At 32.9% G+C, this 12,795-nt stretch overlaps 1 protein-coding gene across 10 annotated transcripts in view; it reads left to right on the forward strand.

The window, feature by feature from the left end:
- Mapk10 (mitogen-activated protein kinase 10) overlaps positions 1 to 12,795 on the forward strand; it is a 607,392-nt gene that overhangs the window by 461,602 nt on the left and 132,995 nt on the right. For all 10 annotated transcript variants that reach the window (XM_047565880.1, XM_047565878.1, XM_047565879.1 and 7 more), the window contains one exon: positions 10,687 to 10,856. In XM_047565880.1, the coding sequence (XP_047421836.1) occupies positions 10,687 to 10,856 (170 nt within the window). The remainder of the gene's footprint in view (positions 1 to 10,686; positions 10,857 to 12,795) is intronic.

Here is a 12,795-nt window from a genome sequence, read left to right on the forward strand (position 1 = left end):
GCTCAACTTATTTCATTTGATGAGCGTGTGATGTTTCTAGTTCAAAAGCTTTGAAAATATCCAATTAAAATTTTTATGCTTCATTGGATGGCCACCCTAGGTGGAATAAAGACTTTTATACCAACAAGGGGAATACAGCATCAAAGGAAAATGTGTTTGGGCAGAACAAGGCAAAGGAAAAACCTGAATAATCTGATGGATAAATAATTTTTGATGATTTGTGAAATAAACAGCATGGTTTGTACAATTTATATTTTTGGAGGAATTGTCTGCCACTCTCCAAAAACTCACGTAGACTCTTCACTTGATATAAATACAATTTAAGAGTAGCAGTATGTTGGCAGTGGAAATATTTAAAGGCATTGGTGTTTTCTAAATGAATGGTTGTAATTTTGAGATATAATACTATAATCCTTTCCCTTTCAATTTTAGTATTTCACATAATATGGAAAGGCAAATTTTTATTATAACTTTTTGTTTTAATGATTTTTCTTCTCCCATGTATTATTTAAGGAAACTTGACTGGCTCACTTCTGTAATTGCTTTGATACATAGTATGTAATTTTGCATTGATTTTTTAAAATAAATATGTATGCTATTATTTGCATGACCAGAAATAACTTATTAAACAAAGACAGTGTAAACATTATCATAAAAACATGGCACATTTTTAAAAAAATTTTTTTATTCATTGTTGATGAGCCTTTATTTATTTATTTATTTGTATGTGGTGCTGAGAATCAAACCCAGTGCCTTGCACATGCTAGGCAAGTGCTCTGCCATTGAGTCACAACCCCAGCCCCTATGGTACATTTTTTATACTGAAAAAAAAATCACTGAGATTTTTGTACTATTATGGTAATAGTCCACCTCTTTTCATGGATGAATATTTTGTGTTGCTTGACATTTTTTTTTTTCTTGCTGCCACATGGAAAGATGGCTGTAACAAAATTTTAAGAGTAAATTTAGTGCTACATTTCTGTTTTATACTCCAGGAAGTTTTTTCTAAAGATTCATTAAATAGCTATCTTGGCTAATGAATAGATTTAGTTATGTGGCTCATAATTAATTAAGAAAATCTGAAGTTCTTAAATGTTCATTTATGTAATGATGAGGCTTTCTGTATCGGTTCATTGTATGTGCTAGGTTTTTCCTGAAACACCAAAGGGTCAGACATTTACTTCTAGTTGAATATAAATGTAGTTTGATGTTACAAGTTGCTATGGTTGAGGAATGAATCAGATTAACTGAAGTTATTGCTTATGTTTTCTAAATGGTTGGGTTGTACTGCATACTAGAATTATCTGTGGTGTTTAGTCCATGGTTAATCTACAGTCATGCTCTACAAGAGAAGCACTAACTTATGAATTCCACTTTAGTCTACATTATGTTCTCAAGTAATCAATTAATTCTTTAATACACTGTTTTAATTGTATTATTCTTCTGATAGAAGGCTTTGAAAATATATATTAAGTGATAATTTCTGCTTTTCTGCCCAAGGATTACCTGAGGCTGGGGATGGGGGGGGGCATGATGGGCAAAGGCTGCAAGTTTTCAACAGGTTAAGAAGGTCCACTTTGGTTTTGAGTCTTAAAATGATTCTAATCTGAAAGGTGTCATTCAACTCTTCTTTTCTTCATCTTTTCTAAAAGTAAATGTTTATTTGGTTATACATCTCTAGCACATTCCCAGAAAAGTTAAAGTGCTATAGGACATTTTTTTCTTTCTTCTTTTTGTAGTGCTGGGGATTAAATTTGGGGACTTGCACATGCCAGACACTGCTCTACCACTGAGTTATACCCCCCAGCTCAAAGTACACATTTAAGGAGATAAAAAACAAAGATTTTTGCATGTGGAACTGCTAAACTTAGGTATCAATTAGATTTTTTTTATAATTTTGCAGATAATGGAATGAAAATGATAAATAGATCATATAATCTTTAAAAATAATGTTCTTTATTGTGTACAAAAAACCCAGAGCACTAGAGTTCCAAATTCTTGAGTTTAGCATTTAATAAACTCTAATTTTCTTTTTTAAAACACACAGACATATTTTAGAGTGAAGTCTGTAAAACACAGGTACTCACTTTAAACATTTTGACTCCTAAATGACTTTCTACTCTTCTAATCTAAGAAAGTTTATAAAAATTAAATACTGTTTATTGGCCTGGTCATTTTTACCCTATCTTTATTGTATAACACCAGCTTTTATTACCTATTTTACATTGCTTTTATCTCTATTAGAGATAGGCTGGGAATGTGAAGACCAAACAGTGTAGAATTTAGTATGATTAATTTATAGGCTAGATAATTGTGATATTGAAGCCAACATTCCATGTTTGATCCTCTAAGGTACTTTTAATATTAAGCTTTGCACTCTTATTGCCTAGAACAATGCTCAGTACATTGTAAGATCAAAGTAAATATTTGTTGAATAAAGCATGCTAGAGTAATATTGGATAGGGTCCAAATCTCAATGACTTTTTAAAACAAAAGTTTATTTCCTGTCATAAGAATCCAGTTCAGGTTAACAAGGACCCTCATCTATCTGAAGACTCAAGAACTGGGGTTTTGGCCTTCCTGTGACTCAGGAATTTATTTAAGCTCCTGCTCTCTGGTAATGTGCTGGTTGAGACATCAGATGTGGAAAGGGATGAGTTGTGGGGGTGCATCACTTTTAAACTTTCTCTGCAGTTAGCTGTCTTCTGGTGTCTCTGCAAGTAGTTCATGGGCTACTATTGATCACATGACCTCAACATCACTGCAAGGGAGGCTGGGAAATGCAGTGGAACACATAGATATCCATAGAACACTGTCTGTACCACAAAGGGAAACAGAAAAGAAAAAAAAAATTTTCTTACTGGATCATCCTCCACCCTGTTAATTATATGTAGATTATTATATGTAGCAGCGGTACAGTGTCTTAGACTAGCACTATGGCTTATGAGTTAGTCCAATTTTTATCAAAAAATATTCTAAAACTACTAATTAGTTAAATGTTGTATAACTTCTCTAATAATAGTTATAAAAACTATAGCAACAATAATCTTTGAGAGTTTCCTATAACCTTGTTCCAAGAGAGCTTTATGTAGAGCTTATAAAATAGAACTTGCCCAAGGGCCCACAGTCAAGATTCTAAGCTGTGCAGATAGATGAAAAGCTAAAGTTTTACCAATTCCTGAAATTCTCCATCTAGAATTTCTCACTTGTAAAATAAGAATGATCATTCTTACATGAAATGATTTTTCGACAGCCAGCACAGTACCTAATGTTAGTATGAGCTTGGCACCCGGGAGGATTCAAGAAGTACTAGTTTTCTTTCTTAATACATGAAGAAACCATGCCTGCTCAACTATTGGCTACTCTTAAAGTGTTTCTCCACATAGTTACAAATAATGATTAAACCTAAATTGAGTTTCAAAATTTTTGTTGCATGATTGATTTTTTTATAACCCTTTGATTCTACAGAGTAACCATCTCTGGGATAATGAATATGAAAGTGAAATAGATTTCAGGATGTAATCCTCCTTAGAGAGTCACACTTTAAGAAACAGAGTAGGAAAATGGGCTCTTGACCAGACAAAATCTAATCCTAAATGTCATTAAGTATAGTTGTCTCAAATGGCTCCCTTTAAAACTCATCTGTAAATAATTTGATCCAGATTTAAAGTGGGTTGAAGGCATGCCTTTCTGCCACAAGAAATAGAATAGCAAGTATTGTTTCTGCTGACTTCTACAGTAATCTTCAAGTGGCATCTTGAAGCAACTCAATCTAATGGTCATAATTTTTTAGAATAAATAGTAGAATATCATTTGCATCAAAAGTAGAACCATGACTTTGGGCAGAAAGATCTTAGTATGCAAATGGCAACACCAAAAGAATATCCAGATTGGCTGGCTAATTCTCAGAACATGTATTTTTTTGGTAATTCATCTTGAAGATTTTATTGAGAGAGATCAATTTTTTATACATAGCACCCTCCATATTGCATAACACACAGTAAGTGATCAATACATATTGAACAAATGAATGGAATGAGACTCTTTACATTTTGTGGTAGCTCTGAAAATCCAACTTTCTATCACCAACTCAAGATTGTTTACTTCAACCTGAAATTTGTTTAATGTATAGTTAAATTCAAATTCTAGGTTCAGATAATTGATAAAAATAGGAGTTGGTAGAGAAAGATGTGCTTCATTAATCTCTCTTAATTTTCTAAATTCTATTTCTGTAGCTCACTCACCTCATCATTAGAAAAACTCTTCACTGTTATAAATGATGTTAGCTGATCCTAGTACAGAGTTTAGTAAAAAGGAACAGAGATGGACAAAGTTTAATTCATTTTAATCAGTACCACTGACTAATAGTTCTAAGATTTTGGTCCAATTAAGCAACAGTTCTGCATTCTACTTTTCTCATATGTTTTGATAAGGAAATGTTTTAGTGTTTAACAGAATACAGAGTACACCTGTAGTAGTTAACTAATAAAACTGGTTCACTTTTATTTCTTCCCTTGCCTTACTGAGAGTTAACATCATAGAAGTCATAAAACGTATTTCTGTGTCTTTGATTAAAATGTATTATATCTACTGACTTTTGTTTGATTCCAGACTTGTTACATAAGAAATGATTGAATATATTCTTCCAAAAGTTAAGTGCTAGTGAAATTTAATTTCCTATGAATTAATATGATACATTTTAGTAAATGGATGAACCAAACCTTGCCACTCACTGTGGTTTTGTGGTGATTGTCATTATTTTTTTTCTTTGACTTTCTGGAAGTATATAACTTTTTGTGCTCAAAGCAGTAGATATTCATAACTCAAGTCTTCTGGTAAAACTGCCATCTTTCAGCCTGCTTTATTTGACATATGTTCTCAAAACGGGATTTAATGGTTTATTGTTCCTATATTTTTATGGTGAGTTGCACAAATCCTTTATGGAACCATACAGGGGATATATATATATATATCAATGAATGAAAGAATAAAATGACTTGCTCAAGGTTTCACAGCCACTAAGCATAGATCTGATATCCAGGGTCAATACTATTTTCAGCTATATCATTCAAAAGAAACTAAGAAAGCTTAACCTCTAAAGATTCTTAAATCTCAATGTTTTCTACTAAGGAACTGACTAGCAGAGGATGTCCTCCCCAGATGAAAATGAGGAGGGAGTGCTTCTAGAATATAGGTTATTATATTTGAGAAAAGTGCAGCCAAGACTTTGGATACCTGCAGGATAAGATCAGTAATGTGGGGCATTTTTCTTTGCAAAATTCCTTAGCCATAGGCTAGCAACTGAATTGATGATAGGGACTTATTGCATAATGCTCTCTCTTATAGATCTGTACAAATGCAGCCTTTTCACAGAACAAATTGCATTCGAATTTCTTTTCTGTCTACCAAGATGCCAGCAGCAATAAAGTCTTTTTTAAATTTAGTTTGAAAATTATTTTTTTTGGCAGATGGAGGATGGGGAGGAAATGAGTTTGCTTCGAATTTTTGCGAAGAAAATTCGATTACATCCAAAATAGAAATAACTGTAAAGTCATTTAAATATTTAAATATAAGGTTAATATTAAATAGAAGAATAAATTTAAAATAATTTAAATCAATGAAATATTGATCTCTAAAAGTTACCACTGCAGTGGTTTGTAATTTTCTAAAGTATAATATCTTCCTTATAATTAACTCTCAACATATTAATTTTATTTTCCAGAAAGATATTTTCCATTTTAGTGAACATTTATAAATACCCATAGGTTTTGTAATTTTCTCCAATTTTTTGTGTAAATTTAATACAAATGGATAAGGAAATGCTTATTTTCATGAGCTCACCAAAAAAACATTGGTCAGGCACTGATTTATATGCACAGGATGGAAAAACACGTCACTGGGAACGTGGCTGCTAAGGAGAAGCTGACATCAAGGGAGTCATTCATTGTTTTTAACTTCCACATCCATTGTGTGCTTGCTGATCTACATTGCTTCTAGGTTTTGCCTCTCCCATTGCTTCTCTTTGAATGATAACATCTCCTACATACTTTTTTCTAAAATGGTGGTTCTCAAGATGTTGCCTGAATCCTTGGCCCTTATCGTAGTCCTATTGAATCAGAAACTTTGGAGAAAGACTCAGAAATCTGTGTTTTATAAGCTTTCCCCCTCCCAAGCTAGTTCTATTCCATGTTAAAACTTCATTATCTCTGCCCTAAACTATTGGCTAATCATGTCTTCTCAACATGAAGTTTTGGTTATTCGCCTAAATCACCCCAACTATCTTGAGTCCTATGGCCTGAACTCAGGAAAAACTAAATCATAACTGGAGAGATGTTATTTTCAGTATTGATAATATTTTCCCAGCATGTCCCTAAAGCATTTTTCATAGGCACATTTTGTAGATAAAAATTTGTATTCGAACATTATAGTTATGACAAGGAAGACTGCATGGGAGCCAAAGAATAAAGTATATGCTATTAAATATGTTCCAAACTTTTCAAAACTCAATATGGATATATGAGCTTGGGGCACAGATGGGATCTGGGGGAAGCTCTTCAACACAACATCCTTGTCATTAAAGTTTGACTATGACATCAATCCAAGAAAATTTCCAGTGCTATTATCTCCAGTCTTACCATTTATATAATTAAGATAGACTTTACTAATGCATTGAGATACTTTTCAAGAATGTATTCTCTAACTTCTAGATTTTACCTAAAGTTTAATCAAAACTAGGTATAGATAATGTGTGTGTGTGTGTGTGTGTGTGTGTATGAATTTATAAAATATAATAATAAGTACAATAGCATTGTGAGAAATTATATGCTCTGGGATCAAGATAAATGATAACTAAACTTTTTATTTTTATTTTGTTTTAGAAAATGTTTTGAGGATTTGGGCATTTCATTTAAATAACTTTTGTTGTTTCTCTTTTGAGTAGAAACTTTTTTATTGTTGAAATTTGTGGATAAGTTTTGCAATACCTTTTTGCTGATTCTGGGGATCTGGGGATTGAACCCAAGGTCTTGCATGGTAGGCAAGTGATCTACCACTGATTTATAGCATCAGTTATGCAATTTCAGTTAATCACTGACCCAAAGGATAACCAAGTCCATATATAGCATCTCCATTAAATGAAAAACCCTGTTTTAGGTATTCATTAGAAAAAAGTACTGGACACTGGTATACAAAAAATTGCTGAGATGAAATGATTTACTCTATTATCATGTAGTCCTTTCTTGGATTCTGGTTTTCAGTTTTTATGCATGAACAATGGAATTTAGTAGTATTGAGAGCTTCTACATATGTACCCTGATGTAGATGCAGGTACCGAAATATTAATTCTGTTGTGTTTCATTCTCTACATATTTCCAATAGAAATATTTCCAGTATCGTCTGTTTCACAGTTTTCAGACTCTACCTCCTCTCCAATGTGTGGCTCTAAAATGTATCAGAATATTTGGAGCACTTATTAAAACTAATTATTTGACTCTGTCCCCAGAATTACTGATTCCATAGGTGCAGGGAATACTCATACTGATATTCTAGGGAGAACCCACTTTGAGAATTATTGTGACAATACAGTTTTTCTCAAAGTCAGAGACTCATATCCTTGAATCAGAATCATCTGGACTGCCTAGCTAGTAATCTGCAGATCCTCAGAACCTATAGCTAGAAAATCTGGATATCTAGGGTGTTGTGTCCATGATTTGTAGTGGTACAGATGCCCACTCATCTAAGAACCAGTAAGAATGGTGGTCCAGGGATATTGTTAGTCTGAGAAAACACAAATAAAATTTCCTCTCAAATATTACCAATTTTATACTAGTATTTGGCATATACAAGTTGTTTTATACAAAGTAATTTAATTATTGATAATGAACGAATGTAAGCAGTGAGCTGCTACTTCCTGTTTGTACACAGCACCTTTATTTTATTACAGAATATATCATCCATATTTTCACTAGTTACTTACTTGTCTGTCTCCATGCTTGACAGGGATCTTATCTTGTTTTCATTTATCTTCAGTGCCAAATCCAGTAACTGGCACACCATATGCATATCATTAGAATTTGTTGGGTTAAACAGTTGTAAATGTTAAATAGAATGTCTGTTAGAGCACTTCAAGTGACATTGAACTTCCTTGGTTTCTTTGCATAAGTATTGAAGTGTTAGAAGAGCACAAGTAGGTTGGTTCAAATGCAAACTGATGACTGAGACCATAGCTAGAAAGGTGGAAACCAAGTCCAAAAGTGGAGGGTGGTGCCAAAATATAGCATTAAGACAGGAGTGTGGAACACAAAGGTCATGGCATGTAATTAGCACACACATGCAGCACATTCAGAAAAGTCACTTTTCAACAGAGAAGGGAATACGTGGGGGAAAAGAAAAGGGATTCTCTATGTTTGATGAGCCTGATTTGTGTTAAGGATTTTGTGGATAACCAGAATATTAAGGACTGTAAAGACACCTCAGAATATGACAAATGGCAAGGTAGGCGTTTCATGTATCCCACACTGTTAGGCAGGCAGATGACAGCATTTGATATTCTAGGTCCAGTTGCTTTTTATCTTAGGAATAAAGTAGGATTTTAATCAGTCTGGCTACTCACACCGCCAACAAGCCTAGAGTAGAAATGGACCATGTTGTGGCGAGCCGTTCCTGGTACTGGGGTTGAAATTGAGGATTGTTTAAATACTAATGTTCTTGTTTCTGCTGTTGTCCACACCAATTGTTTACATTCTAACCCCTGTTGTCTTCTTGAAGAGGCTTGCTTGGCCCTGATTTTTAATATTCCTTTTAAATTTCCTGTTCCATGCTTCACAGACTGCCTTCCTGATCTCAGGTCTTTTGTTGTTGCATTTGCGAATTACCCAAATTTTCAGCTTCCTGTACAAACAACATAGGATTCTAATCTGTACTCCACTTTATTCTTTGAGGCCTGTGTGCATTTATACTGAATGTTGTTATCTTGGCTGACCCAACCATAACTGGTATCTATCATGTGTATTATATGTTCACCTCTGCCTCACTTATATGAGGTTTCAAGATTCTCATACTGAAATTGTAAATTTTATTACAATGTTTGAATGGTCCTCACTGAATTCTCTTCATTTACTTACCAATGCTGTATAGGTCCTTTTCCAAGGAGTTAAGTGAAAATTAGATGGTACTTCCATTTAAGATTTTTATTTAGAGATGGAATGACAAAACTTTCCAAGGAAAATAGTATCATAACTAACGCAGAAATTCATGGGTCAGGAGATTTAAAAATCTTCTTTGAATTATATAAGAATCAGATTTTCAGAAAAGTTAGTGTATATTAAAATCATACAAAATTCTTTGGTTTAAATTTTGGACTCAAAATATTACAGGTAGGTTTTTCATTAAAGATTTGGCAGTACCTTCAAAAGTTGTGAGGTGTGTGTGAAGTTAGTCGCTGTGTGGGAATGTCCCACTCATTAAAGCAAAGAGCATTCTTTGACAAAGCAAATAAATACAAGCCATATTTGCTATCATTGTTGGATTCTAAAACAAGCCACAAACCTCTCAAATGCCCCCAATGTGTTAATGCCAACCCTAATGAGAATCAAGGACTTATTCAAGTTTTCAATTTCTGTGGTAACTATTGTGTAAGAATTCAGCGGTATGTGCCACAAGAGATGGGCTGGTTGATAACCTGTGAGGTTTCTTACTATTTATGTCATAAAGTAAAATATAAGCACATGTATGAGTAGTTAATAGTCATGGGTAATGGCCCTTTACATTATATATTTAAGGAGGAATCATTATCTATATAGTAATTCAAGATTTCAAGGACAAATTCTTCAATGACTGAATATGATTTACACATGAGCTTCTCTTAAAAATAAACAGAAAATGCAACAACTGAGATATTTAAAATATAGCCTTTCAAAAAATAAAGTGTTATATGGTATTTTAGAATAAGGTTAATTTGAACTAAACTTTTTCAGTGACTGATGAAGGACAATGGCATTCCTGGTATTAAAGAGAACAAATGAAGTCAAGACAGTTTAATTCAAATTTACTTAATTAAAGTAATTAGAGGGACACATCAGTTTGTGTCTCAGTTCTTTCTGAGAAAGGTTTGTGGATATATTCTTTTGTCCTTCCTCTTATGACTACTATAATAGACAATTAGTGATCACCATCTTATTAACTTGAATCCTCAAGCATCTAGAATAGTCTCAGAGATCAACATATGTTCAATATGTGTTTGCCTCATAAATAGTTTCAATGAAAGACTTTAGAAAAGAATGTGTGAATTAAATATCAGTATATTCTACTTTAAATAGTTAAAAAAATTTTTTTAGTTGTATATGGACACAATGTCTTTATTTATTTTTATGTGGTGCTGAGGACTGAACCCAGCGCCTCACTCAGGCCAGGCCAGCATTCTACCACTGAGTTACAACTCCAGCCCTAAACAGTTCTGATATTGAAAAGTTATTTGTGTTTTTAAAACACTTTTATACCAGGTAGTCTTGCATGAGATAATACACATTTTTTCTATTTCTATATGAACTACCTGAACTAGATGACAGGTGGCTAAGTATTAGTAATCATTAAAACAAAAAAACAGAAAACCTAAATAGGCTTTTTTATTGCATCTTTTATGACTCTACTCATTCACTACTCTTATGTGTTTGTTGTTCTTTTAAACAGGGATTTGATAAACAAGTGGATGTGTCATATATTGCCAAACATTACAACATGAGCAAAAGCAAAGTGGACAACCAGTTCTACAGTGTGGAAGTGGGAGACTCAACCTTCACGGTTCTCAAGCGCTACCAGAATTTAAAGCCTATTGGCTCTGGGGCTCAGGGAATAGTTTGGTAAGTGGAATGAATTTAAGTTATGCCTTTAAAGGGAACATACTGTGTGCATCTACTGGATGCCAACACACAAATAAAACATGAATAAATAAATAACATGACTTTACAGGGAAAATACATTCCACTGAATAGAAATAAAATTATTTCTATTATAATAGAGTATTATCTGTCACTTATTTCCCACATGCTAACAATTTGGACAACTTGAATTGTGACATGTTTTTCTGATCACCAGAAAAAAAATCCATTATGCAACACCACAAAGAAATCAAGAGAACCAGAGGTTTCTACTTGTTGCTAATGTATTTAGAAACTTTTCTTTGTATGTTTCACAGGAAGAAATGAAGAGCTGTCTCAAGATAACAGTAAATAAATCCCCCTATATATATGAGAGGGATAAATGATACCTCAAATGTTCCTGTGACTTTTAAAGTTCAATGTTTAAAATTTAGTTACCTATCTAAAAAGAAGTTGCATTTTAAAAACATTTGCCTAGCGTTTCCAAATGGAAAGATTCTAGGCTCCTTACTAATTTTATGACATTTTTGAGGGGCTACTTAAAGTAATGACAAATTTAGATCTGATTAAGCCATTACAAAATGCTTGTAAAAGTAATGATATCAGGTTAATCAATATGCATTTCTTTTAGTTTACATATATCATGTGGTAACAAAATGCATTTAGGATGAATGTTTTTAGCATAATAATTTTTAATCATTTTGAAGGTTCCTACCAATACATAAAATTGAAAAAATATGCCCTACATATTTATATATTTATAAATAATGTTTATTTATGCAGTATATTTATTTGTTATATTAATTACTTCTATGTTAATTATTAATTCTATTTAAAAGCACAAAAGTTTGATGGGGTGATGAGGATGATGATGAAATAAACATTTAAAAATACTTTTATTTTAAGCTTCCATTTCATTCATTTAAAATATTAGCAATGTTATTTTAGTATAACAATGGATAATTTTCAATATTTTTCAAAATTGCATTTTAAGTTTCATGAAACTATTTGAATTTGCTTTGCTTCATTTTGACAACTGGTTTATGTTCAGTGTTGATGCTTGGTTGACATGAATGCACTTCTGCTAGTGTACTTACTAAATCTGACCACTAAAATTTCAATCTCATTTAACAAATGTATCAAGGCTATTGTTGAAATTTACTTAGTAAATTCCTGTCTTCCCAATATCAAACAGTAGTTGATTTTGCAATATGAAAGGTAGAATATTTTAGTGTTTTTAACAATGGATCAAATCTTTCATGCCAAGGATATTAAAATAGATAAACAAGTAAATACATTTTAATATTTGTGAATTATTTATTTATTCTTATGGTTCAGGTATAAGGTAACCTCTTTGTGGTTCAAAATATTTTCATGGCATGATAGGCAAAATAATGATTACCTCAAAGAGCATAGGCTCTAATCTCCAGAATCCTTGATTATGTTACCTGGTATGATAAAAGGTGCTTTACAGATGTGATTAAGATTAAGGACCTTAAAATTGGGAGATGATTCTGGAACATCCAGGTTGGACCAATATAATCACATGAATCCCTGAAAGCAGAATAATGGATCAAAGAGATGCAATAGGAACAGATGGAGAAGAGGTTTGGAACATAAGACACACTTGACTTGTTTCTGGCATTGAGGATGGAGGAAATGGGAACATGAGCCAAAAAAGATGGTTGACTAATAGAAGCTGGGAATGGTTGTCAGGTGATTATCAGCAAGAAAATGGAGAACTTAGTCCTACAACCACAAGACATTGAAATCTGCCACTAACCCAAATTAAAGGAAACCGTTTCTCCTCTATCATCTGCAGAAGGTAATTCAGCTTGCCAGCATCTGATTTTAGGCCAGTGAAACCCATATAGGGCTTCTGTCTTTCAGAAATGTAGGGCAATAATTTTGTGTTGTTTAA

Source organism: Sciurus carolinensis, chromosome 10 (assembly GCF_902686445.1).
Source record: "Sciurus carolinensis chromosome 10, mSciCar1.2, whole genome shotgun sequence".
In the NCBI taxonomy this organism is placed as follows: Eukaryota; Metazoa; Chordata; class Mammalia; order Rodentia; family Sciuridae; genus Sciurus; species Sciurus carolinensis.